Below are 26,898 nucleotides of genomic sequence, written 5' to 3' on the forward strand. Positions count from 1 at the left end.
TAACATTATTCTCAATGATGGAATACTGTACATAAGAGGCAGAGTGTGTGGTAGTCCAATTACCTGGAGTCCCTGTAGTCTTAACCTTTAAGCATTAGGGTTAATCTGTGTGCTGCTGACTGCTCCATGGTAGAATCATCAAAAGACAGATAAAAGGAAAGTAGGCCTCTTTCTCCCCCCTCTCCCTCATGTTTTATTAATACAGTTTCTCTCTCATCCTATGACCAGAAGTATCTCTCTAGACAGATGCTTGCCTCTCACTAACTTTTCCCTTCTTTCAGACGCCTCTCTATCCTTCAAGCGAGGTCTTATGATTGTCTAGGGGAAGTGTTGTTAGAGGCAGAAAGGTCAAGCACCCAGAACATTCCTTCATCTAGGGTTCCTCCCAAGAGATCATCAACAACATAATTCCCTGCCGCCGACACTCCCACACCTCTCTCTCGCTCCATCTGTTATACACTCCCTCTCTTTCCCTCACACCATCCCTATTTCCCTCCATTATGTCTCCTCTCTTCTCCTGACCGTCCAGTGGCTCCTCTGTGGTCTATACTGCTGCTCTGATGACTGCCTGGCCTTCATGACTCCAGCCAGGGGAGTCATTTACACCCCCAGCGTGTGAAGTCAACCACTGACCACGGGATTCTCATTACTGAGGAATCCCGCTTTGGGTGGGCTAAGAGGGCTGGCATTCCTCACACACCAACCTGTCACACACATATAGTACATCATCCCTTTACTACACCATCCCTCACACACATACACAACCTGTCACCCGCACACCATCTCTCCCACACACGCCGGATCAACAGGGGGGACAGGGTCAAGGGTTAGCTACATGTACAACCTAATGTGATTCTGTTTTTGGAGCTGCACATGGAGTATGCTTGGGGTTTTCATGAAGACTAATCCTCCTCTACAAAAGTTTATGTTACTGACAAACCACTGCTGACTCCCCTGTCCTCCCTTAGATGTACAGTGGGGAAAAAAGTATTTAGTCAGCCACCAATTGTGCAAGTTCTCCCACTTAAAAAGATGAGAGAGACCTGTAATTTTCATCATAGGTACACGTCAACTATGACAGACAAATTGAGATTTTTTTTCTCCAGAAAATCACATTGTAGGATTTTTAATGAATTTATTTGCAAATTATGGTGGAAAATAAGTATTTGGTCACCTACAAACAAGCAAGATTTCTGTCTCTCACAGACCTGTAACTTCTTCTTTAAGAGGCTCCTCTGTCCTCCACTCGTTACCTGTATTAATGGCACCTGTTTGAACTTGTTATCAGTATAAAAGACACCTGTCCACAACCTCAAACAGTCACACTCCAAACTCCACTATGGCCAAGACCAAAGAGCTGTCAAAGGACACCAGAAACATAAATTGTAGACCTGCACCAGGCTGGGAAGACTGAATCTGCAATAGGTAAGCAGCTTGGTTTGAAGAAATCAACTATGGGAGCAATTATTAGGAAATGGAAGACATACAAGACCACTGATAATCTCCCTCGATCTGGGGCTCCACGCAAGATCTCACCCCGTGGGGTCAAAATGATCACAAGAACGGTGAGCAAAAATCCCAGAACCACACGGGGGGACCTAGTGAATGACCTGCAGAGAGCTGGGACCAAAGTAACAAAGCCTACCATCAGTTACACACTACGCCGCCAGGGACTCTAATCCTGAAGTGCCAGACGTGTCCCCCTGCTTAAGCCAGTACATGTCCAGGCCTGTCTGAAGTTTACTAGAGTGCATTTGGATGATCCAGAAGAGGATTGGGAGAATGTCATATGGTCAGATGAAACCAAAATAGAACTTTTTGGTAAAAACTCAACTCGTCGTGTTGTCTGAGTTGCATCCAAAGAACACCATACCTACTGTGAAGCATGGGGGTGGAAACATCATGCTTTGGGGCTGTTTTTCTGCAAAGGGACCAGGACGACTGATCCGTGTAAAGGAAAGAATGAATGGGGCCATGTATCGTGAGATTTTGAGTGAAAACCTCCTTCCATCAGCAAGGGCATTGAAGATGAAACGTGGCTGGGTCTTTCAGCATGACAATGATCCCAAACACACCGCCCGGGCAACGAAGGAGTGGCTTCGTAAGAAGCATTTCAAGGTCCTGGAGTGGCCTAGCCAGTCTCCAGATCTCAACCCCATAGAAAATCTTTGGAGGGAGTTGAAAGTCTGTGTTGCCCAGCGACAGCCCCAAAACATCACTGCTCTAGAGGAGATCTGCATGGAGGAATGGGCCAAAATACCAGCAACAGTGTGTGAAAACCTTGTGAAGAGTTACAGAAAACGTTTGACCTGTGTCATTGCCAACAAAGGGTATATAACAAAGTATTGAGAAACTTTTGTTATTGACCAAATACTTATTTTCCACCATAATTTGCAAATAAATTCATAAGAAATCCTACAATGTGATTTTCTGGATTTTTTTTTCTCATTTTGTCTGTCATAGTTGACGTGTACCTATGATGAAAATTACAGGCCTCTCTCATCTTTTTAAGTGGGAGAACTTGCACAATTGGTGGCTGACTAAATACTTTTTTCCCCCACTGTAGTTCTGATTGAAACCATGTGAGCCAGAGGGACAGTGAGTGCTGTATGATGAGAGGGTGGGGTGAGGTACACTGTATGTGTTAAAGGATGTGCCCAAACTGCCCACTTCACAAACACACAGTCTCCCGTCTCCCCAGCTGAACACCACCAGGCTCCACAGCCAGTCCCGGCCACATCAAAGACAATTGTCTCAGCCTCTCTGGCTGGAGGCAGCCGCTCATTCGCACACACAGGAACAGCCGCAGAATGTTGCGGTGGGAACGTTACAACAACGTGACAGAGATGTTGTGAGAATGTTGTTTTTGATGTGTGTGCAGGTCTGAAACTGGGAGTGTGGGAAAGGAGAGCGCTGCTCAATTGATGTTGAGTCATGTACAGTCAGGGAGAACTGCAGTGCACCCAATGGCAGGGCTCAGCCCTAGTGGGCGTCTGTCTGAACGACGTATTGTCTGAGACGAGCAGAGGGGCAACCCCTGGCACTCAGTCAACACATGGCAATCAATCGTCAGAGTGCTGCCTCAATCAGCACAGCACTTCTGAAGCAAATAATACAGTATGCAGGAACATTCTGACTGACATACAGATTTAACAGAGAGAGGAAAGACAGGAGAACAGACTGTTCTCTTAACGAAGAACAAAACTTGAGAAATTGTTGAAAAAAAGGGTTGCCAATTGTAGCTATGTAATAGGTTCTTGTCAGAGAGTGGACAAAGAGGCTCAAGAGCAGTTTGGTTGTGTTTGTTAATTGATAGAGCCGTTTTTCATTTTTCACACAGATTGGGGCAGGCTATGTTTGTTTGGGTGGTTGCCCTGGCTACGAGCAGAAAGCTGTTGCGCTCTTGGCAGCTGTCCAGGGAGTGTGCTCAGATGGTGCAAGTCAACAGAAAGAAAGAAAAGAGTGAAAGAGAGAGAAAAATGAGAGTGAAAGTACAACATAGGCTGGAGAGTGAAGAGCAGTCGAGACTGTCAGCAACAAAGGGAAGAAAAAAGCTTCCACTAATAGACTGACTGGTGAAACCTCTGTGTGTGTGTGTGTGTGTGTGTGTGTGTGTGTGTGTGTGTGTGTGTGTGTGTGTGTGTGTGTGAGAGAGGCCCATGGGTAGGAGGCAGCATTACGTCTGGGGAGCCCCTCTCTCTCCCAGGCAGGTTGAGGCTAGGCTAGCCTCCCACACTGCGAAGCAGAGCGGGAAACCAACTCAGCTGGTAGAACAATAGCTACCTCTGTCACCAGCACCAGGCCTGAGGGAACCTCCCCATTACCTCACTGTGTCGCTCTCTGCCCCAGTAACACCACAACAAACACCAACACACCACAGTAAAACTAAACTACTGTAGCATACCACATTTTAGTCATTTAGCAGACGCTCTTATCCAGAGCATACAGTTCCATAGAGAATAATGCTGCCATCCAGTACCTGTATGTCCTCTTGCTCATAGGCTGACATTTACATTACATTTACATTACATTTACATGCTAGTATGAACAGTAGGTGAATCTGTTCATACTAGCAGTGGTTGCACAACAGTGCTATCAGCAGTATCTGGCTGCATCAAAACAAAGATAGCCTTTCATGGAGGCATGCGGTTGTGCGTCTTGTGAGCTTAAATTCTGTGACTATTCTGAACGTGATGTCATATTTAATCTGCAATTTTGGAATATGATTCAAGCGAAGTAATTATACACAAATATGTTTGTTACTAAAGAATTCTTTAACCTAAGAAACGGTTGTGCACAAAACATGAAGTTAATATGAACCGTGTGGAAGGGCTTGAGGCAAGCGCGTGGGTGAGGCGGACATGGCCAGCCCAGCTCAGAGGCAGTGATCAGAGAGACCTCAGTCATAACCCTCCTCTTTAATCAGAGACAAGGGGCGCCATAACGTTCCATAAGAATGTACCATTCTAAAGTTCCATTATATATAGCAGCCCATGAAGCAGCGACTCAGCAACTTCCATTTCCTGAGTAGTAGAAGCCAGGGACACTGACTGTTGTTTGTGACTCACTGTGATACGCAACACAAGACCATTCCCACTACTCTATATATGGCTTGGAGTATTACCATATAAGTGTTTCTGGGGTATTGTGCATAGCACTCGCATGAGAAATGTGTGTGTGCGCGTTAGGGCTGCACAATTAATCGAATTCACATCGAAATCCATATCGCAAAGATTCATATCGCATGCAATATTTTGAAACGCCACTCAAACGCCTGTTTTAGTTAACTCTGTTTTATTTCTCCTCTTGCGGCTTCACAGACCAAGCCCGCCCCGTCAGTCAAGCAGCACAGTTCCTCCTCCTCGCTGTTAGATCCACTATATGTTTGCATGCTGTTCTGTTAGGTCAAATGCTGTCAACAGATGGTTCCAAACAAGAATGATGCTGATGCTTTTTAATACAAATCATTCTATTTCTACGATTCCAACAGTTCACCCAAGTGTTTTGATCTAGGCCCTATATCGCAAGTCAAATCGCAATATTTGGTAAAAAAAGAAAAAATTGCAATTAGATATTTTGCCCATATCGTGCAGCCCTAGCCTGCGTAGCTCGAGAAGGAGTTTAATGCCACTTGAATAGGAGATTCACAATTTCTATACATTCTCACACTGGAGGAGAGCCATAATACTCTACAGAATGTTTTCAAAAATGATTGAACACTTTCATTGCCTTTCGGATTCCATACATATAGACTGGTATAAAGAGCGGATTTCCTATATTAATACCGGCATAGCGGTGAAGCCCAGTCTGTGTCTATAGAGCAGAAAACCATTCACCCCCTGTGTGGAGTCTGAGGCTACGGGCAGGACAGTGACGTCATCTCTCTTCTTGACCAGCCGGTTACACACCACCAGGGTAACCAGGGAGATCACAAACACCCCCAGGTCAGGGGTCAGCAGACGCACCACACTCCACACGTCATCCAAGGGCAGCCTAGAAGACAGACAGAGCCACATGCAGGGGTCAAAGGTCATCAAAGAACTACAAGTGTACATTCTCACACACGTACAACAAAGACAGTCAAGAACAAACAGAAATAACAAAAAGAGATGTAAGAGTGAACATTCTGCAGATAACAGTAACTGATCTCCACACAGTTCAGAGAGGGATGATCCTCAGTGACAAGATACACAGACGCAATGTGCTGTTTCCAAACATTCCTCACATACCTGGATACACCAACATGCCTCGATAGCGTCTCCCACAAGCTACCTGTAAAGACAGAAAGTGTTAGGACTACCAACTCTCCCCAGGCCACTCGGTCTCTGCCATGGAGTGTTGTTTAGGGGCAGGAAAGGTCATACCAGGTCTAGACTCTACAGAACAACTACAACATAGCGTACAGCTGCAGCTACCATAGATGTTCCCACGAGCCTCCAGTATTACTGGGAGTAAGCCACCGTGTCGGTATTTGAATGGGTTTGTGAGGAGCCCAGGCATGGACAGACTGAAGCTGGAGTCAGCATGGTGGACTAACTCACATGGTCCAGAGAAGAAAATAATATGACATCAAAGAATACTGCTTTAGCTATTAAAGCTCCTTGAGGACATGTTTATTGGGGCAGGCCAAAATAAGTCCAGACCACAAAATAAAATCCACATATTCTACAGTCAGAAGGTTGTAAGCATGGAGCTTTCACAAGCATCCCTGATAGTATTCCACGCTGGTGGCTAATGACAGAGTAATAGACTGAGCGTGAAGAGAGCTGGACTTAACATGTCCAAATAAATCAGAGGTAGAAGCTATGATTTCATGGAGTTTCTTTAGTCTAAGTCAAGGGTGTCAAACTCATTCCATGGAGGGCCTAGTGTCTGCTGGTTTTTGTTTTTTCCTTTCAATTAAGCACTAGACAACCAGTTGAGGGGAGTTCCTTACTAATTAGTGACCTTAATTCATCAATCAAGTACAAGGGAGGAGCGAAAACCCGCAGACACTCGACCCTGGAATGAGTTTGACACGTGGTCTCAGTGATTCATTTAACCTAAACAAGCCCCTTATGAATGGCACAGGCCATTGTTTAGAAATGCTGACTGAAAATATGGCAATGGAATAGCCTTTGTCAAAGACGTCTATATTCACTCACAGTTGTGTCCCAGTGCATGGTCCAGGTCAGGGATAGTGTACAGGCAGATCTGGAAGGAGACATGGGCTAGCAGGAAGAGAAGACTGGTGCAGAACAGAGCCTTGATGAAGCGTCCAGTATGTCCTGGAGAAAAGAGAGAGATGGAGTTAGAGGAGGAGAATGGGGGGACAATGTAGAATATGAAAGGGAAGATAACATAACAATCAGTTCCTCCCATCCCTCAGGTAAAATAGGTTCAGGAAATAGCAGGGTGCACAGTACTGACAGTTTTCCAAGGACTTGTCCTGATCTGACTCAACATCCTCAACACCATCCCACCTTCAATTTATGCTTCATTTTCTACCAGTCAGAACACATACTGAGACCATGGAGGCACTAGTAATCACAGCAGTATGTTTACAGTCTAAACAGGAATTGCTTGTAACAGTTAATTGCCCGTTTTTAAACAAAATGGGAACATTAGACTATTATCAAGCCTGTGGATGGCATAGAGGTACTGCCCGTGCCAAACTGTGCTGCTGACCATAAAATGCCCCCTTGCCCGCTCTAGCCCCGAATCCCCACCTCCTCACCACAGGCTTGTGTGAGGCAGCTTTGATTGGTCTCCTCATAAAGCTGTCAGCTCCCATTGGTGGTGTAAAATGGGCCACTGTTAAGACACAGGCACAAACTCCCAGTGTAGTGAACGAATGCTGCAGGTCCCTGTGGAATCCTGGGGGATTTTCCTTTATAGGCGTTGACTGGCTCAAGAAAATTAGCAGCTACAACAAGTCAGTGTTAGGGGACGAGCTTAGAGCTTTGATTGTGTTTTATAGGGCGGTTTTTCTCTGTGGCCTGCAGGGCGAAGGGTAGTTTAACGGTTCAGTGCTGCTCTACCACCCCCTCAATTACAGCAGACAGGAGGTTAGGTATTGCATTTACAGGCTTATCCCTGATCCCAGATTTAGGTTTATTCCACGTACACCAATTTACAGTTATGACTAATACTAGACCGGAGGATGAAAATAGTATTCAACGTGGCATTGCTAGCTAGAGGTAGTACACCAGAGCAGTGAGAGAGTATTATTCATGAACCTGGTTTCTGAGCATCATCATCCTTTTAAATCATTGAATGCCCAGTGAAGTGAACCATTCACATTTGATTTCACGTGCCCCCTGACAGTGATGTGATGTGAACTTTGTGAAAAGGTTAAGATTATTCATTTTTTCCCCCTCTCCAATTGTGCAGGATCAAGATCCATCACAGCCAGTCTCTGTGTTGGACATGTTTATCTTTCCATGTATGAGACAGAAGGAAAAAGAGAGAGATGTGACAGGGCTGATAAATGTCAGACACGCCTACCGTAACCCCCAGTGGACACACATCACACATGCTAATAACGTCTCCGTGTGTGTTTTGGAAAAGAAGGGATCCGTCCAAGAGAGGAGTAAATAATATAGGAGACGTTGTACACCGCCAAGACCCCCCTGTTGAAGACGAGGTCACCCTTACTGCAGATAGCTCTACTCAACTGCTGCTACCCAAACCCCTGCACATAAGCTCCACTGTCTCCAAGTGTGTGTGTTTAAGTTAAGTTCACTGCGCTATCTTCCCTCTTCAACCCCCCGGCTCTCTACCCCTGCTACTGGAAAATCATGATGTCATTGTCAATACATGGATAGTCTCTTTAAAACTCAACTCCAAATCAAATTCTGTAACTGCCTTGCTAATCTTCTGCATGTATCCTGTGTCACAGTATAGTTCAAGGCTATTGAGTCCATCCCTCTCCTGTAGGACCTGAAGGGCTATAAGTAGAACCTATCATAGTTCTTTGCAGGGTCATCATGAAGATATCCATCTACAACATTCCTACGTTACATTACTCATGACTGTCAGCTAGAGTAACATGACCTCTAAAACATAAAAAAAAATATGCACGCCTAGACCCACTTACCTGCATTTACACTGTCATTGCACACCACTCATGCAATCTGCACCGTAATCTAAGTTTTGGGGTAGTTTCCTATTCTAAGAGATAAAGTAGGAATGGAATGTGGAGGTGCATTCCAGTGTCTTAAAACAAGTCCAGAGGGAGACAGCTCCTCATAGGGAACCAGAGCATGGTGTGTAGTGTTCTTTCCAGAGCAGGTTTCATATGATGGAGATCTCTCTGAGGAGAGACCAGCACAGCCACCAATGTGGTGACGACATCTGAGACCTGCCATCACTATTCTTAAGTACTATCAAGACATAACTCAACACAAACATGATATTAAAATCTTCATACCAGGGATAGAATGACATGACAGCCAATGACAATCATTGCAATCATGGCCTCATCATCTCTCATTAGATAGTGAACTATCTGGGAAGGTCTGGTTTTGGATCTGAGTGGGGGCAGCAGTGTTCTTGGTGAAAGCCGGAGGTGAGCAGAGGCCACTGGGTAGTGTAGTTCACTACAGGGAGATCAAACCTTAACTCTGTGAATTGCAGGACCTTTTCTAGGCCATGTTTGCCTTTTCTAGTTTGTATTTTCAGAGACAGGCAGAAATTTGCTCAGGTGACGTCTGTAAAATAATTTTTTTCAGCGGGCGCCCTCTTTACCCACTCACCCTGGTGCTGTATGTGTCGTAAAACCTCAACTAAAATCTGCAATCTGGGGTGACATTACTGAGTTTTCCATGAAACAGGATAATTTGGAGGAATTCTCAATTGTACGAGTGTAGCTCTGAACATTGTTTTAACAAGTCTTGTGACTGTAGTGCACCTGACATGGAGGGGTGCAGCAGAGTTTCTGGGCCCGGGTTAGAGTGGAAAGAAAAACAGTGCATGTTAAAGAGCAGGGCATTATGTTTAATACTCAGGCCGCTAAAGAGCCACATAACTTTCACAGTTTGCTCTGCAGTTGTTGGGTTTATTTATTCTTATACACTATTTAGACTGAGGGGAGATGGAATAATAGTTCCAAAATTACTCTTTCACAAGTCGAAAACAGAACCTAATTGAGTTTCATCCCTGAGAAATGAGCCGACTCCTGCCAGGCACTCTGAGCGATACTGTGCTGTGTTTGTTTTCATTCACTAAAAAACCCAATGTATTTTCTTTAATTGAATTTACCTACTTTGTAAAGGAGGAGCTTTCCAAAAAGAGGACCTCAGGCATTCCGGCTTATTTTTCCAGCGCATCGTAAAAGGCTGGTTTAGCTGGCCAGTGTAAACAGTGCTGTTATGGAGAGGGGTCCACAGGGCCAGTCTCCGGACACAACAGTCCAGGGTACAGAGGGCGGTTGGGGCGTGGTGGTTCAACGAGGCCTGTTAAGAAAGCTATTTTCGGATGATTATTCCCTATTGGAATTTGGCCTTTAGGTACTCTCTTTAATGCTAGAGGTCACCGTAAAGCAGGTCTTAGTAACTGGTATCTGGGCCCTTGAGCCATAACAATCAGCCATGGGTGTCCTTAAGCGATTAAGACGTTTCAAATGTATAGTCTATTCAACCCCAAGGTCTCAGCCTTGATTTAATGCTTTGGCACCAGGCACGGAAGGGTGAAACAGCGAACAGATAAGGCAAGAGTATTTAGGTCTGCCCTCCCCTCTGGAGTGGGAGAGATTTGCTGCGAACCTCTTAGAGTAATGTGTTCCTATATGCATGTCTGTCTGTCTATTAAACATAGAAGTTGTTCGCCTTGTATGTCCACACATTGACCGGTTTTCAATTCCTAACACCATCCACTGACTGGAAACACACACACACTGCATCTCTGGCTTACACCACCCGTACTGTACTGCTAAAATATTAGAGTGAGAGAACACACTGACCCTGCTAGTTGGTCTGCTTACTAGAGGGATCTCATTCACATGTTCTATGTGTGTAAACTCATTACACTAAAGGTACATTTGTTTAAAAACTTCTACCAATCAGCAACAATAGTCAGCAACCTGAAGAAACAGCTACCCGACAGTAAACAAAAATGACTGAAAACACTGACATTTATTTATGTTTTGTTGTTTTGCATTACATTTGGATCGTACACCATGTCCTGCTGCCTACTCTTATCTGTGCTGTTCTCTGACATCCTGTCCTGTCGCAGGGCTGCGTTGGTGTGATAAAAGCTAGCGTTTGCGTAAGAAGACTCTGCTGAAATAACAGTGGCGTGTGGAATCCCAGTTCCTGTTGGGAGCGGAGGAGCGGTGGGCACATAGCAGGCACGCCTCTGGGAAAAGCTCCTCTCTGGCCCCATGGCCTCTCACTCTCAGGCCACTGATCTAACCAAGAGAAACAACCAACCAGGGGTCCACAGACCCTCACTCCTCCCACCAGGGTTGGGGTCAATTCCATTTCAATTCCAAATGTTCCTCATTGAAAAGCATTGAAGACAACTGGAATTGAAATGGAATTGACCCCACCCCTGCCTCCCACATAACTCCCAGCAGCAGTGGAGGCTGCTGAGGGGAGGACATAATAATGTCTGGAATCGAGTGTAATGGCTGGAATGGATGAGCCGTCCTCCCCTCAGCAGCCTCCACTGCCTAGCAGGTAAAGGAAAGGATGGGTCAGGCTGGGCAAATATCCATAATATAGCCAATATGTTTGTAGGTGTACTTTACATGCCATTTAATGAAGATAGTAATGTAACTTGCTTTCATTATTAAAATGATTTACAGGTTGACATGGTTTGTGATTAAATATACAGTCTCTTTTCAGTGCACACTAGCAGGATATTGTTTTGCTCCATGTGGCGGTGGACAGATACCTTACATACTGATGCTAGTTCTCTCTCATTATTCAAAATGCTGAACTCTATTTTCATTAGCTAAACCTGCTCCATTTCTCCATAGGGGAAAAGGACAAATAAAGGACCACATTTTATGGACATTCTGGTCAAATAAACCAGATGGGCCTATTGAGAGTGGTCTCATATTTGTCTGAGAACAGACAGCTGTCTTGTCTAATATATCAGCATTGGAACAGAAATAATCTGAAATCAGCTGCAAACTTGTTGTCAACTGCACTTACGGCCCTTCCCACAGTCTATTCTCTGCCCAGTTTAAGCTGTGGTCGGCCTTGAGTACTCATTTAGGGAGGCCTGGCCTGGTATGCATTTCCCTCACACCCTCTCATTTATCAGCACGACAGTCAGTGACAGTTGGGCTTTGGGGCCTTTCAAAGCCACACGATGCCTTCCTCAACAAAAAACACACAAAACAAAAACCAGAGGGGACATTCAATCCATGTCTCAAACTGCTGTTTCACCGGCGACAGGAAAGCTGTGGATATGGACGTGGTCTCAACAGCGGTGCCTCAGGAAGGGATATTCTAAAGCCCCTGCAGGTGTGAATAGAATACACAGGGGAAGAGATTTGACGCAACACCCTGCGAGCGTCGGACCTGAATACCAGTGAATAAATCCCCTATTATTTTCCTAAATTGGGAACAGTGTAACCCAGCAGGCTCCAGACAGGTGCTCAATATTTGTCCTTTTGCTTATCAGCTCTGGGGAAACGACAGTGTGTCCAGATTGTACAATACAGGGGATTTAGATAATGGGGAGCGAGCAATGGAACATAGTCTTTTGAAGGGAATGTCAAACACAGTGTATCAGGTGATATGTATTTGGGCTGGGGAGGAGCTGAAAGGGACTATTAAGGCTTCCCACAGTCCTCTCTGTCAGTGGCCTCAATGAATCCAATGATACCTTGGTGAGATCCACTTAATTGAGTCTTAGCTTATGTTACTGAATGAATGACAACAATATGGGATCGATTCAATAACACAAAAGGGGAAAGCAAGAGCGCACATGCATGTGGTAGCCTGTATTAATTGTAATGTGTATAGAATAAGCTTCCTCTCAGTCTTCCTCTCAGTCACTGGAAACAGTCATCATTTCCTTCTGTAACCAGGTCAGCTCTCAGGGCAGTATGACATAAGACAACAACTCCTTTAACCCTCTAATCCACAGAGGAAATTGTGACCATGGCTACTCTCAACCCTAATATGCCCCATGCTCCACCACATTCGCGGAGGGTGAGATGACATTTTCCCTGGAAAGGAGGAGCATGTGGAGGTGAGGCGGAGGGGGTCGTTTCTGCTTGACGTCTCCAGAATCCTCCTGGTTCATCCATCTGCCTCCATGATTACATGCATCTGGTCCTCCCATGGCAGCCCAGACCAAGAAAAGTGCTGATAATTGGAGGCAGGGAACGATTCAAGATGGTTTTCATTAAAACCGTTAATCCTATTCTCTGTCAGGCTTCATTTTATAGAGGCTGGCAGACTCTGGGATTTTCCTACAGGGAATCACTTCCACCAGCGAGTCCCCCTGAAATAAACCTCTCACCATTTACACATACTCAGTTCCCCCAGAAATAGCCATGTGACCCCGCACAGCTTATCATGCTCAGATTTCCCCCTTTTTCCCTCTAAAAGAAACGTGGGTTATTGAACCTAAAAGCACTGAGATGGAATAGTATTAAACGCAGCTTGTTCATATAATCTCCCATCCTTTGATCGATGGAAAAAAATAACAAAGGAGAGAGAATTCAACTGTTTTAATGATCTATAATTAGCGTGCTTCCGGTTTTGTGTTTATTCACTGTAGACCTTATCACTAGTACAGGAACTGATAGCGCCCGTTGGCTCTCAGGAGCGTGAGCCAGTCGATATGTTGGATAAACAAGCCTCTGGGGGTTAAGGCTGGGTGCAGGGTGTGTGTGCTTATCTGTGGTGTTAAAAATCAGTATCATTTCTATTGTTCGGTCTACAGCAGCCATAGATCACTAAACTGCTACCACAGACAGGGATGTGGGTGGAGGATATGGGAAGGATGTGGAAAGAGCGGATTTTCCAGACCTGAAATCATATCCACTGTTTATTGGTATTTGATTAAGAGCACACCAGGAGATTCGTCTGTCTAAAATAGAGCAATATTTATGTTGAGTCAATCAATGAAACCACTTGGGCTTTGCTGAGCAAGAGCAGAGGCGGCAATAAAAGAATCAAGCTGTCAGGAGGAGGTTAGCTCTATAGTTCTGTATACCCTCTTTACTATAGAATAAGGACATCATTGAGCAGTAGGTTTGTGCTGCTGACATAATTTTCTTTGTACAGCTCTGAAAAACAACATCTGCTGTGTTTTTATCATGTCTGCAGGAGATTAACACCGATTGTAACTAAGTACTGTGAAATCAGAACTTTATATTGAGGGAATACTGAGGGAAAACACTGCACCATCAAATCATGAGAAGATAGAGATAGAAAAACTCTCAAACATGAAGCGAGAAATCCCTGTAATACAGCCTCTCAACAGGAGTGTATTGTGGGTAATCAAGTTTGGCTTCCAGAGCAGAGTCAAGAATAAGAGGTTTCTGCATTTTTCAGATTAATTCCGGTCTCGTTGCCATCGCATATTACGGACCATTAGGTTTTTCACTTTCCACATTAATATCATAACAGGGGTAGACCATGTAACTATAGCTATTTCTCTGCAAATTAGTTTTTATTCATAAACAGACCACACATTTTTACACATAAAAGTAATCAGGAAATAGAACTTGAGCTTGGGTGGCCCTGTGTGTTATAGTCAAAAGGCCCAAATTAAATCACTCTTTAAAGGGGTAATCCGGAGTTTAAAAAATTGCAAAGTGGGTACCCCACCACTTGTTTTGGTAAACAGCTGAGGGAAGGTGCTTGAGAAATATAACCACTCTCAAATTAATAGACAGAGCTATGGATGCCAGGACTGACCTGACCATCTATGAGATCAAAATGATAGTTTTAACCATGTTTGTTTACATTGACTTTGTTTACAAACATTGGAGTAAAACAAGCTTATATTTTGGGTTCTGATGGGTATGACAGTCGAACTAAGCTCGAGGCAGTTCTAAGTTATATTCAACAAGAATCACTGGATATACAGTACCAGTCAAAAGTTTGGACACACCTACTCATTCCAGGGTTTTTCTTTATTTTTACTATTTTCTACATTGTAGAATAATAGTGAAGACATCAAAACTATGAAATAACACATATGTAATCAAGCAGTAACCAAAAAATTGTTAAACAAATCCAAATATATTTTATATTTGAGATTCTTCAAAGTAGCCACCCTTTGCCTTGATGACAGCTTTGCACACTCTTGGCATTCTCTCAACCAGCTTCATGAGGTAGTCACCTGGAATGCATTTCAATTAACAGGTGTGCCTTGTTAAAAGTTAATTTGTGGAATTTATTTCCTTCTTAATGCGTTTGAGCCAATCAGTTGTGTTGTGACAAGAGGGGGGGGGGGGGGGGGGGGGGGGTATACAGAAGATAGCCCTATTTGAAAAAAGTCCATATTATGGCAAGAACAGCTCAAATAAGCAAAGATAAATTACAGTCCATCATTACTTTAAGACATGAAGGTCAGTCAATACGGAAAATGTCAAGAACTTTGAAAGTTTATTCAAGTGCAGTCGCAAAAACCATCAAGCGCTATAAATAAATATAAATATAAAAATAAATATGCCATTTAGCAGACGCTTTTATCCAAAGCGACTTACAGTCATGCGTGCATACATTTTTGTGTATGGGTGGTCCCGGGGATCGAACCCACTACCTTGGCGTTACAAGCGCCGTGCTCTACCAGTTGAGCTACAGAGGACCACACTATGATGAAACTGGCTCTCATGACCGCCACAGGAAAGGAAGACCCAGAGTTACCTCTGCTGCAGAGGATAAGTTCATTAGTTACCAGCCTCAGAAAATCGGCAATTAACTGCACCTCAAATTGCAGCCCAAGTAAATGCTTCACAGAGTTCAAGTAAGACATCTCAACATCAACTGTTCAGAGAAGACTGTGTGAATCAGGCCTTAATGGTCGAAATTGCTGCAAAGAAACCACTACTAAAGGACACCAATAAGAAGAAGAGACTTGCTTGGGTCAAGAAACACGAGTCCAAATGTGAGATTTTTTGTTCCAACCGCCGTGTCTTTGTGAGACACAGAGTAGGTGAACGGATGATCTCCGCATGTGTGGTTCCCATCGTGAAGCATGGAGGAGGAGGTGTGATGGTGCTTTGCTGGTGACACTGTCTGTGATTTATTTAGAATTCAAGGCACACTTAACCAGCATGGCTACCACAGCATTCTGCAGCGATACGCCATCCCATCTGGTTTGCGCTATCATTTCTTTTTGACAGGACAATGACCCAAAATACACCTCCAGGCTGTGTAAGGGCTATTTGACCAAGAAGGAGAGTAATGGAGTGCTGCATCAGATGACCTGGTCTCCACAATCACCTGACCTCAACCCAATTGAGATGGTTTGGGATGAGTTGGACCACAGAGTGAAGGAAAAGCAGCCAACAAATGCTCAGCATTAGTGGGAACTCTTTCAAGACTGCTGGAAAAGCATTCCAGGTGACTACCACATGAAGCTGGGAGAATGAGAGAATGAGAGATGAGAGAATTGAGAGAATGCCAAGAGTGTGCAAAGCTGTCATCAAGGCAAAGGGTGGCTATTTGAAGAATCTCAAATCTCAAATATATTTTGATTTGTTTAACACTTTTTTGATTACTTCATGATTCCATATGTGTTATTTCATAGTTTTGATGTCTTCACTATTATTCTACAATGTAGAAAATAGTAAAAATAAAGAAAAACCCTGGAATGAGTAGGCGTGTCCAAACTTTTGCCTGGTACTGTATATAATTAATTTAACAGTCCAAAAATTGATGTAGCAACTGCTGATTGGTCCTTTTAAAGACTGTCTGTCTGTTTGTCATACATTTGACATGAGATATTCATAATATTCAACACCTCCATTCAGCGCAAGTGCATCATTTGGGCAATATCAAAGGGAGCTGGTTTAGTCACCTGCTGTGTGTTTTGGCAGGCCCAGGCCCCAGACTCTCACTCAAGACCCAGACAAAGCTGGATGTTAAGCCCTGTGTAAGTGCCTGTCTACCTGCCTGGCTAACCTGGCATCATCCTGACACTGCCCAGCCCAGTGGACACACAGAGGAAATGAGAGAGGGCAAAGCAAAGCCACACACCTCAATCTAATCCATGGCTTAATATTACACAACACCCACAAACATCACCCCCAGCTGTCTAATTGAGATTATAAACCGGGTAGTTTGGATACTGGATGCTGATTGGTTAAAACAGCATTTAGCCGTGTGTATGTGAGACCATATACAGACGTTTATCCTTTTCACGTCGATAAAACGGCTAAATCAACAATAGCTCAACATGCAAATGTAGAAAATAAGCGTTTAGATTAACTTGAGAGAAACCGAAACGAAAATAACATTGTGAAACAAACAAAGTGGGCACTTACCTGCTTCACTGACTGGTGTGTGGAAAAGGGATACATTGTGAGTTTGGGAATACAACAAAAACGGAGCTGAGTGTAATTCTACGGGACTTGTATGGTTCAGTGAGAAACATGAATGGCGAAGAATATGGGATTAGCAGCTACACTGGACTCAAGGCTGGTTTGAACCGACATATCAACGACCCCCCGTCTCAGTCTGGCATGGAGTATACAGAAAGACACAGAATTCACAACGAGCAACAATGTGTCTGTCGGCGTAATTAAAAAGTTGAGGAAAGAGGGGCATGACAAAGCTGCCCACCAGTGAACGGCTACATATGGTATGTAACTGTTATCTAGCTAAATCATTCTAATGTACCCTGACAATATAACTGGTAGCTATATAGGCCTAACTATTAGCTAACGTTATTTTGTCTTATGTTTCAGGTACACAAAAGAGCTGATGGGAGTGAACACCCTCGCAACAATGCTGCCAAAGATCTGCAAAATAGCTGGCCCGTCGCAGATTTACACAAACCACTGCCTTCGAACCACCATGATCCAGAAACTGTCGGATGACAGAGGCATGAGAAATACTGTCTGTCAGAGGACACAGATTCGAAACCTCTCTTCAAAGTTACTGGAGGCCAAATCTGGAAGCGAGGAAGTGGTGGAACACTATTCTCTCTGACAACACAGCAGCAGCTCCCCCAGTTAAAAGAACGGCATCCATTTCCAGCAGCGTGGAGCCAACAAACGACAACATGGGCAAGCCAACAACAAACGTTAACATGGGTCAATTTTTCTATTCATGCACAATAAATGGTAACATTCAGTTCTATATCGTGGAGCTCCGCCCCATAGGGGAGCTCTGCTCCTAGTGGTTTACCCTCTGCCCTAAGGCAGCAACAGCCTGAAGCAAAATTATGCACACACCTGCAGCCAATGGGAGCACAGGTGTCCCTATAAGAGGGGACGCTTCCCCTCAATCAGCCTCCCATTATCTTCAGCGACTGGACGACTAGACTGAAGAAGCCAAGAAGAGAAGAAGACTCAGGAAGAAATCGCCGTCGATGAGCCAGCCATCGACGTCTTCTAAAATGAGCACACCAGGAAATTTTCCACCCCCAAAAGCCCTTTTCAGGGCTCAGTGCCGATGCTCCTCCATGGCATCTGCGGACCCCCACGACCTTTGTTTCGTGTGTTTGGGGCCGCAGCATGCCAAGGAAGGAACCGGCAATCCCCCTAATTGCGCCTCCTGCGCCCTCCTTCCTATGAAGGTGAGGAAGCAGCGTTGGGCGTTCTTTAGGGAGGATATCCCCCTAGAGGATGTACTGTCTCTTCTCGCCTCTGCTTCAGAGGCGTCGAAGGACAGTGCTGACTCAGGGGAGGACAAGGAGAGAGACGCAGAGATGGATGTTCCAATGGAACAATCCGACCCTCTGGCGCCAACCTTCAAGACCCCCTTCCCTATGGGGAGTGCGAGATCTGAAGGCTCCTTGTGCGATGACGACACGGGCTCTGTTACGTCAGCAGCCCTGTCCTTCGCAGCGGCCTCTCTGCGTGCGGACTTTCCCGAACTCATTGAGAGAGCCGCCAATCGACTCGAGATAGCGCTGCCCCCTGCTCCCCCCCCTGTGGAGGTCGACATGATGGAGGGCGGCCCCTACTCTAGACCGAGGAAGGCAGCTGAGCCGATGGCTCCGGCTATGCCTTCCCTCGGAAAATATGTCGAGGGCTCGTGGGATACACCCCTGGCGGCGCGTTCGCCGGCCAAAGTGTACACCCCATTCACGAGAGTGGCTGGACGTGAGTGGGCTGCTAAGGGAATCCCTAGGCTCGAGAGCGCCATGGCGGCGTATCTAGTGCCGGGTTCGAGTCCCTGGGCGGCCTCCAAGAAAGCCACCTTGCCAGCACAAAAGGACAGACTCACAGCACAGCTGGCTGAGAAGTCCTTTACGCTGGGAGCCCAGGCTGTGTCAGCGGCTAACAACATTGCCCTCTTCGCGGCCTCCCTATCCCGTCTAACAACAGGTAGGTCTGAGTTGACCAGCGAGGAGATTGAAGAGGCGTCCAGGATTTCTGGCGCTATTCTTCATTTGACACAGGCGTCAGCGATATGCGCAGGCCGGTCCATGGCCACCTCGGTGGTCATGGAACGTCACCTCTGGCTGTCAATGACAGCCATGAAGGAGACGGACAGAGCCTCGCTACTAAACGCTCCCGTCTCTAGCGAGGGCCTCTTTGGGGTCGCCGTTAAGGAGGCGACGGAACGTTTTGGTAAGCTTGACAAAGAGAGAAAGCACCTGGCTAAACACCTGCCATTGGCAGGCAAGTTTAGCAGGGCCTCAACTAACCTGTCAACCTCTAACGCCCCCAGTAGAACTACAGGGAGGCGACGGGCCAGGCGACAGGCACCTACCACCGACAGCAGGCGAGCGGGCTCGGCCCCTCCAGCGACGACGGTGGTGGCGATGATTCCGCCGGCGAGAGAGGTCGTCACAAAACCGTCCTGGCAACACCAGAAGTCCTATGAATTTCTCTCACCATCCTGAGTGTAGCTCAACCCACCAAGAGTGCGTAGTTGAACACACTCAGGAGAGGAAAGAGAAAAAGGTAGCAAGGCGTAGCCTTAGCTCACCTAATAAATATATTTTACTACAGACTCCTAGGAGCTCTGTAGTAAAGATCTCACATAGCAGGCAGCTGTCTCAGTCTAAATATGACATGAAGACGCAGCCGCTAGCTGGGGATGACGCCTTGCTTCAGGCTAACGCCTCAGCCAGCGCAGTTCAGACCCGTGCGACGTTCACGGAGGGCCGGAATACTAGAGTTACAGGTGTAACCAATGTATGGGCGCCCCCGGTTAATTCAGAACGTAACAATGCCCACTACTCTGAGTGCAGCTCACCACACCTAGAGTGTGCTGTTGAGCAGCCTCATGAGACCAGTAAAAAAGAGGTATTGTGGCGCCACCTTGGGGTACCAGTTAGAGACCACACTTTCCAGACTCTGTTGAGTACTGCAGTGGACGGATCTCATGACAAGCAGCAGTCTCAGTCAGACAATGACATGATGACGCAATTGCTATCCGGGGAGGGCGCTCTGTCTCAGGTTAATACCTCAGTCAGTGCAGCTCAAAACCGTGCTGCGTTCACGAAGGGCCGGAATACTAGAGTTACAGACGTAACTGACGTATCAAGGCCTCCGATTCTCTCAGAACGAGCTGATGTTTCCTCTCCCTTTCGAGGAGGGCCCGCCTTGGGCTATTCCACCAACCCAGTGCTGGGGAATAGCGGCGGCGAGGGCCATAGAGGAATACAGGTCCTTCCTACTGGATGCACCACAGCTTCGTGCGCGCCCGCTTTCTCTGCATTGCTGGCAGTGGCAACGAAGCTGTACCCTCTCACGCTGGCTAGAACAGACATTGCAGAAGGGTTATGCCCTCCAATTCCATCGAACCCCACCCCCGTTCAGGGGAGTGGTGGAGACGGTGATGAAAACGCCGGACAAAGTGGCCGCTCTGATGTCAGAGATTACGGAACTTTTGGCGAAGGAGGCGGTCACAGTAGTTCCCCGGGAGCAAAGGAACAAAGGGCTATATTCGCCTTATTTCCTAGTGCCCAAAAAGACGGGGGGAGTGAGGCCGATTTTGGATTTACGCACTCTCAACGAGAGCATAACCAAACGACCCTTTCGAATGCTGACGACAAAACGTCTACTGGAATGTGTCCAGAAAGGAGACTTTTGTACAAGCATAGACCTAAAGGACGCGTACTTCCATGTGCCGATACAATCGCGTCACAGGAAGTTTCTGCGGTTCGCCTTTCAAGGGGTGGCGTACGAGTTCACGAGGATGCCATTCGGATACGCCCTGGTACCTCGAACGTTTTCCAAATGTGTGGAGGCGGCATTGGAGCCGCTGCGTCGTCAAGGGATAAGGCTATTAGCCTACCTAGACGACCTGCTGGTTCTCGCCCCGTCAGCAGAGCTGGCGTTCACTCACACAACACAGACAGTGATTCATCTCACGCGTCTGGGGTTCGCTGTGAATTGGAAAAAGAGCGCACCCTGGCCCAGTCATCAGATTGTCTACCTGGGGCTACAGCTAGACACTGTAATGATGAGGGCTCGAATTTCGGACCCTCGAAGGGTAGCATTGTTGCTAGCCCTGAGGAAGTGTCGTCCGAATCACACAGTGACGGCGCTGTCGATCATGTCACTTTTGGGTCTCATGTCGTCAGCCCACTCTGTGGTCCCGCTGGGACTTCTGCACATGCGCAGAATACAGCGATGGTTCGCCCAACTAAGACTAGACCCAGTGCGTCAACGTCATCGGTTGGTGGTGGTTCCTCTCTCGCTAAGAACAGACCTGGACTATTGGAGGAATCCGAGCGTTCTCACGCACGGAGTCCCGATGGGCAAGGTGTCATCCTACATTCCAGTATTTACAGATGCTTCTCTGACTGGATGGGGAGGGACATGTCAGACTCAAGCGATAGGAGGTGTATGGCCTCAATCAGGTCGTCGCATAAACCTCTTGGAGTTGGAAACGGTTCGACTGGTTCTGACCCACTTCGCGCCTACCCTTCGGGGTCGCGATGTGCTGGTCTGGTCAGACAACCGGACCACAGTAGCTTACATAAATCGCCAGGGAGGGGTCAGGTCACCTGCCCTCCACCGGGCGGCAGAGGAATTGTGGCTGTGGGCTCACAAGCACCTTCGCTCGTTGAGAGCAGCACACATTCCGGGCTACTTGAACGAAGGAGCAGACCTCATGTCAAGAGGGGGTCCTCGAGACGACGAGTGATGTCTGCATCCGGACATTGTTCTCCGAATTTGGGAACAGTTCGGGAGAGCCGAGGTGGATCTGTTCGCGTCACGAGTGAACGCGCAATGTCCCCTATGGTTCTCTCTGAGGGAACAGGACGAGCCACCACTGGGAAGAGACGCATTCGCGCACTACCCGTGGCCGAAAGTTCTCCTGTATGCATTCCCTCCGCTGTCTTGCATTCTCCCACTGCTAGCCAGGGTGAGGTCAGAGGGGCTGTCAGTGATACTGATAGCGCCCGATCGCCCGGGGGCTCCGTGGTTTGCGGAGATGAGTCAGATGTTGATTGCGCCACCTTGGCCAATTCCACATCGACGGGACGCGTTGACCCAGGCGGGAGGTTCGATAGGGCAGTGGCCCATAATCGGCCAACCACTGAAGGCTTGGTTCCTGAATGGGACAGGTTGAGGCGCCGTGGGTTATCTGATGCAGTGATCAGAACTATACAAGGTGCACGAGCCGGTTCCACTTCTAGGTTGTATACCAGCAGATGGAACGTTTTTTCACGATGGTGTGACACACAAGGTGTGGACCCCATGAACTCTCAGGTTGAGAGTGTGCTCTCTTTTCTGCAGTTTATGTTTGATAAGCAGAAATCGCCCTCCACCATTAGGGTGTTTGCAGCGGCAATTTCAGCTGGTCATGAGGGGTTTGGCGGAACGAACGTGTTCAGCCACCCTTTAGTGAAACGTTTCTTATTGGGAACGCGGCGGCTTAGGCCAATGCCTAGAGCCACGCTGCCCCAGTGGGATTTGGCCTTGGTACTCGAAGCGCTATGTAAGTCGCCGTTCGAGCCATTGAATCAAATACCCCTCAAGATGCTGTCTATCAAGACGGCACTGTTGCTCGCCTTGACTACCGCTAAGCGTGTCAGTGATTTGTGTGCCCTGTCGACGAGACCTGATTGCCTTGCCATTAATGGCGATCTTAGCAGAGCGGTGTTACGTCCTAACCCGGCATTTGTGCCGAAGGTTATTAGCAGTGCATATAGATCACAGACCGTGGAGTTGTGGGCTTTTTCTCCCCCTCCTCATGGGGAGAGGAGTGAGGAAAAGCTTCATTGTCTGTGCCCAGTGTGCGCTTTGGCGTGTTACGTTGAGCGCACAGCAGCGATTAGGTCATCGCCTCAGCTGTTTGTGTGTCACGGTGCGGCTGCATTAGGTAGACCACTTTCAAAACAGCGATTGTCTCATTGGCTTTGTGAAGGTATTGAGACAGCTTACGAGGCAACGGGGCGACAACTGCCTCAGGGTATCAGAGCTCACTCCACTCGTGGAGTAGCAGCTTCTACTGCCCTCTTCAGAGGAACAGGGGTAGAGGATATTTGTAGAGCAGCGTCATGGTCGACACCGTCTCCATTTATCCGTTTCTATCTATTAGATATGTCTTCTAACTCTTTGGCTCGATCTGTACTCAGCGTGGCTGAAGGGAGATCTTGAGCAAGAAAGAGAGGGAAAAAGCAGGACTGTGGACATGGGTGTCCATCAGGTCCGCTTTGGTTAGGAAGACATATTCTGTTTCTATCTATTAGATATGCCTTCTAACTCTTTGGCTCGATCTGTACTCAGCGTGGCTGAAAGGAGATCTTGAGCAAGAAAGAGAGAAAAAAAGCAGGACTGTGGACAGGGGTGTTCATCAGGTCCGCTTTGGTTAGGAAGACATATTCTGGACAGATATGTTTTCTAACTCTTTGGCTCGGTCTGTACTCAGCAAAGCTGAAAGGAGATTTTGAGCCAGGAAGAGAGGATAAAGCAGGACTATGGGCAGGTTCCCATCAGGTCCGCTTTGGTTAGGAAAACATGTTTTTTGATAGATAGGCTTTCTATCTCTCTGGCTCTATTGTACTCAGCATAGCTGAAGGGGAATCTTGAGCTAGAAGAGAGAAAAGCAGGACGATGGACACAGGTTTCTATCAGGTCCGCTTTGGAGGGAAAGCATATCTTGTGGCATGTCTCTTGACTGACAGGGTCAGTATAGTAGAGACATGTATTGAATTGACAGAATGTGAGGTCATCTATCTGATTGTTCAGTTTAGTATGACTTATATTTTGTTCCTGCCTACTAATCTCTGGGATTCCATTGAGTGAGTGAGGTGGTCTACTGTGCACATAATGAAGAGTGACACTGGGTGTCATTCCATTAGTGGTCGGTAGTGTTTTCACAGGATATTGAGGCACATCTATCTGCTAGTACAGATTAGTGTAGCTTCTATTCTGGTGATCTGCCCAATAGTCATTGGCATTGCCATTGAACTAGGTGGGGCGGGTCTTTAACCGATGACGCGGTATATTGTGACGCCCGGAGGGGTTTTTAGTTGCAGTACTGCGGGAATTGGTTGCGGCCATTGCTAGGCTTGACCTTTTCATTTTTTAATGGGAAGTATTAGGCTCGGCAGGGAGTACATTTTGGAGCGCTACGCTCCGCCTTAAACCACTAGGAGCAGAGCTCCCCTATGGGGCGGAGCTCCACGATATAGAACGATTAGTTACCGGAGTGTAACTCCAGTTCTATGAGTGGAGCGGAGCCCCATAGGACTTAAGGCCCTGCCTACCCTCTCTAGTCTCGCTGAAGATAATATCTCGGGAGGCTGATTGAGGGGAAGCGTCCCCTCTTATAGGGACACCTGTGCTCCCATTGGCTGCAGGTGTGTGCATAATTTTGCTTCAGGCTGTTGCTGCCTTAGGGCAGAGGGTAAACCACTAGGAGCAGAGCTCCCCTATGGGGCTCCGCTCCACTCATAGAACTGGAGTTACACTCCGGTAACTAATCGATCAACATTAATAAATAATTGGCATGTGTTAGTCACTCTAGAAGTGGCGCTAAGCTCGGTTTTTGCATACATTTAATGTAAGCTTGCTACCTAGCCTGTGGTTGTTGCATAGCAACCAGTCTAGCAACGAGACTTTTGTCCGGACTACTTTTTCTGGCGGAATCTATTTATTATGAATTTATTTATTAAAGCAACATTTTCAATTTAGTTGTGTAGTTCCTTGCCTTACTGTGTTGGCAACCAGTTTATAAAAGCAATAAGGCACCTCGGGGGTTTGTGGTATATGGCCTATATACCACGGCTAAGGGCTGTATCCAGGCACTCCACGTTGCGTCGTGCGTAAAGAACAGCCCTTAGCCGTGGTATATTGGCCATATATCACACCCCCTTGGGCCTTATAGCTTAAATAGCTGGGAGGAAAAACCAATCACTTATAAACCCCCAAAGATCCTGTATTTACTGGAGGGTATCAGAGTTGCAGCCAAGTCCTCATAGTATTGGTGGTAAAATATAGATAGAAGTACGGAAGCTGTCTGTCTGAAACAAACTCCAATACAGATGCTGTGGTATGTATGAGGATGTGAACCATGCTCTGAAAGCCTGTTTGATCCTTTTTTTTAAACCACAATTCCTTTTGAATCACATTGCAAATGTTTTGTCCGGCTCTTCTGTTATATGGCACAACTTCCAAACATTGCACCATTTGATCAACGTCAATGCTGCGGTGACAGATCTCGGCGTTCCCACTTACAACCACACCTACCCACCCACATCTGAAACTACAAAACAAGCAGGAGTTGCCAAATGAAGGGAAGGATTGGCGTGTTGTCTTACCTCGTAGTGTGTGTTTGTTAGGCCACAGGAACCATGGCAGTAGCAGCAGGTAGAGCAGGTAGACCAGAGACAGACCATTGTAGCGAAACAGGCAGGCTGGGGACACACAGAGGGTCACAGAGGTCAGAGGACAGGCACAACACAGACAAACATTACAGTCAATGACTACTACACAGCAATATTTCTGAGTGGTTGAATGATCTAGGTACAAATCTGTGAATTGAGGTCACATTGATGTTTGGAGTTATTTTTTGAAGAAAAGCCCCTGCCTTTCATCAACAAGTCTCCCTGACACCCTCTGACCCTTGTATTGGTTTGTAACCGCATGCCTCACACAACCACACACACCTCCCTTACTGGAAAACAGTGGAACATCTAATGAGTTTACATACAGGCAGGGCTCTCTACCGTCCCTGTGAAAGTTGCAGGGCTGGACTGTGTGAACAGTAACACAGTGCTGGATGGCAAGCCAACCGTGGCCTGCTCTGCACTAAACATTCCTTTAATAATGCTGATTGATTATTATTATGCTGATAATACACCAGACCCTGTGATTATCCAGGCATAAGCTTGTTACTCAGCCTGTGTTCAGTGAACTAGCTAGCTGCTGGTCATTTGAGAGGTTGCCAGGGGACACGAGGGCTTTCCAGGGCTGCCTTCACGCCCCCTCTCCTCTTCTCTCTCCTCTTCCCAGCTGAGCTCTGAGACTGGAAGGGGGCGCTGGGAGCCCAGCGCTCTGATCCCCTGTGCTGTGCTCTGCCCCTTGGGCTCTGGATCCTAACCAGGCCTGTTAAGAGTCCTGCCACAACCATCCTTCTCACAGCGTTTCATCCCCACAACCAACTCCCATCTGGCCCTCTGGGTCTGCCCCACAGTAACCTAAAGTAGCAGGCGTAAAAGAAACGCCTGAGCAGGGTCGGCAGAATCCAGAAGCATCCGGTTTTCTCTGCTTTTCCCCTGAAAACCGGATGCTTCCGGTTCCTACCGACCCCACTGAGGGTGGCCCCACAGAGACCCTGCAGGGAAACACTGCACTGCACAGTGTCCACAGCTGACTGCTGCGAGCCCACCCAACACATCACAACATATCCACCATAATAATGCCTTGCAGTCAGTCACTGTACCCAGTACAGTACTGTGTCCCAGATCCTCAGGCCTCCACCCCGGCCTACAGTCTGCTATAGATCTATAATTAACACAACCAGAATGGGAGAACAAAGACAGGCTTTGTCCTATAAGTGAGAGTCAATGAGCTAGCTAGCGTGTGGCGCACAGCGCTGTTTGTACTAAGGATTTCACTGGCCCACTCGAGGGAGCCTTTCTTTTAACTCTGGCTTAATTGTTAGCGAAATGGAGTCCCCCACTGGTACAACTTAAACAGCTCTCACGCTCTCCTTCTTTCATGTGGATCATATAGGAACAACATATATTTTTATATAACACACGTGCAAAATGTCAAGTGTCATGTGCAGTGTAATGTATTTAGCAAACTCACAGTGGCAGAGAACCTGCCAATGATCCTGAGGATGGACCAGTTAGGCTGAC

The 26,898-nt window shown here is 46.7% G+C and overlaps 1 protein-coding gene across 1 annotated transcript in view; it reads right to left on the minus strand.

Annotated features, from left to right (window-relative positions):
- LOC311111805 (piezo-type mechanosensitive ion channel component 1-like) overlaps positions 1-26,898 on the minus strand; it is a 72,674-nt gene that overhangs the window by 24,636 nt on the left and 21,140 nt on the right. Inside the window, exons 2-5 of the mRNA XM_084154659.1 lie at positions 25,354-25,449; positions 6,645-6,767; positions 5,730-5,772; positions 5,337-5,493 (exon numbers count right to left, since the gene is read on the minus strand). Of these exons, the coding sequence (XP_084010785.1) occupies positions 5,337-5,493; positions 5,730-5,772; positions 6,645-6,767; positions 25,354-25,449 (419 nt within the window). The remainder of the gene's footprint in view (positions 1-5,336; positions 5,494-5,729; positions 5,773-6,644; positions 6,768-25,353; positions 25,450-26,898) is intronic.

Source organism: Coregonus lavaretus (genome assembly GCF_964263955.1).
Source record: "Coregonus lavaretus genome assembly, chromosome: 37".
Lineage (NCBI taxonomy): Eukaryota > Metazoa > Chordata > Actinopteri > Salmoniformes > Salmonidae > Coregonus > Coregonus lavaretus.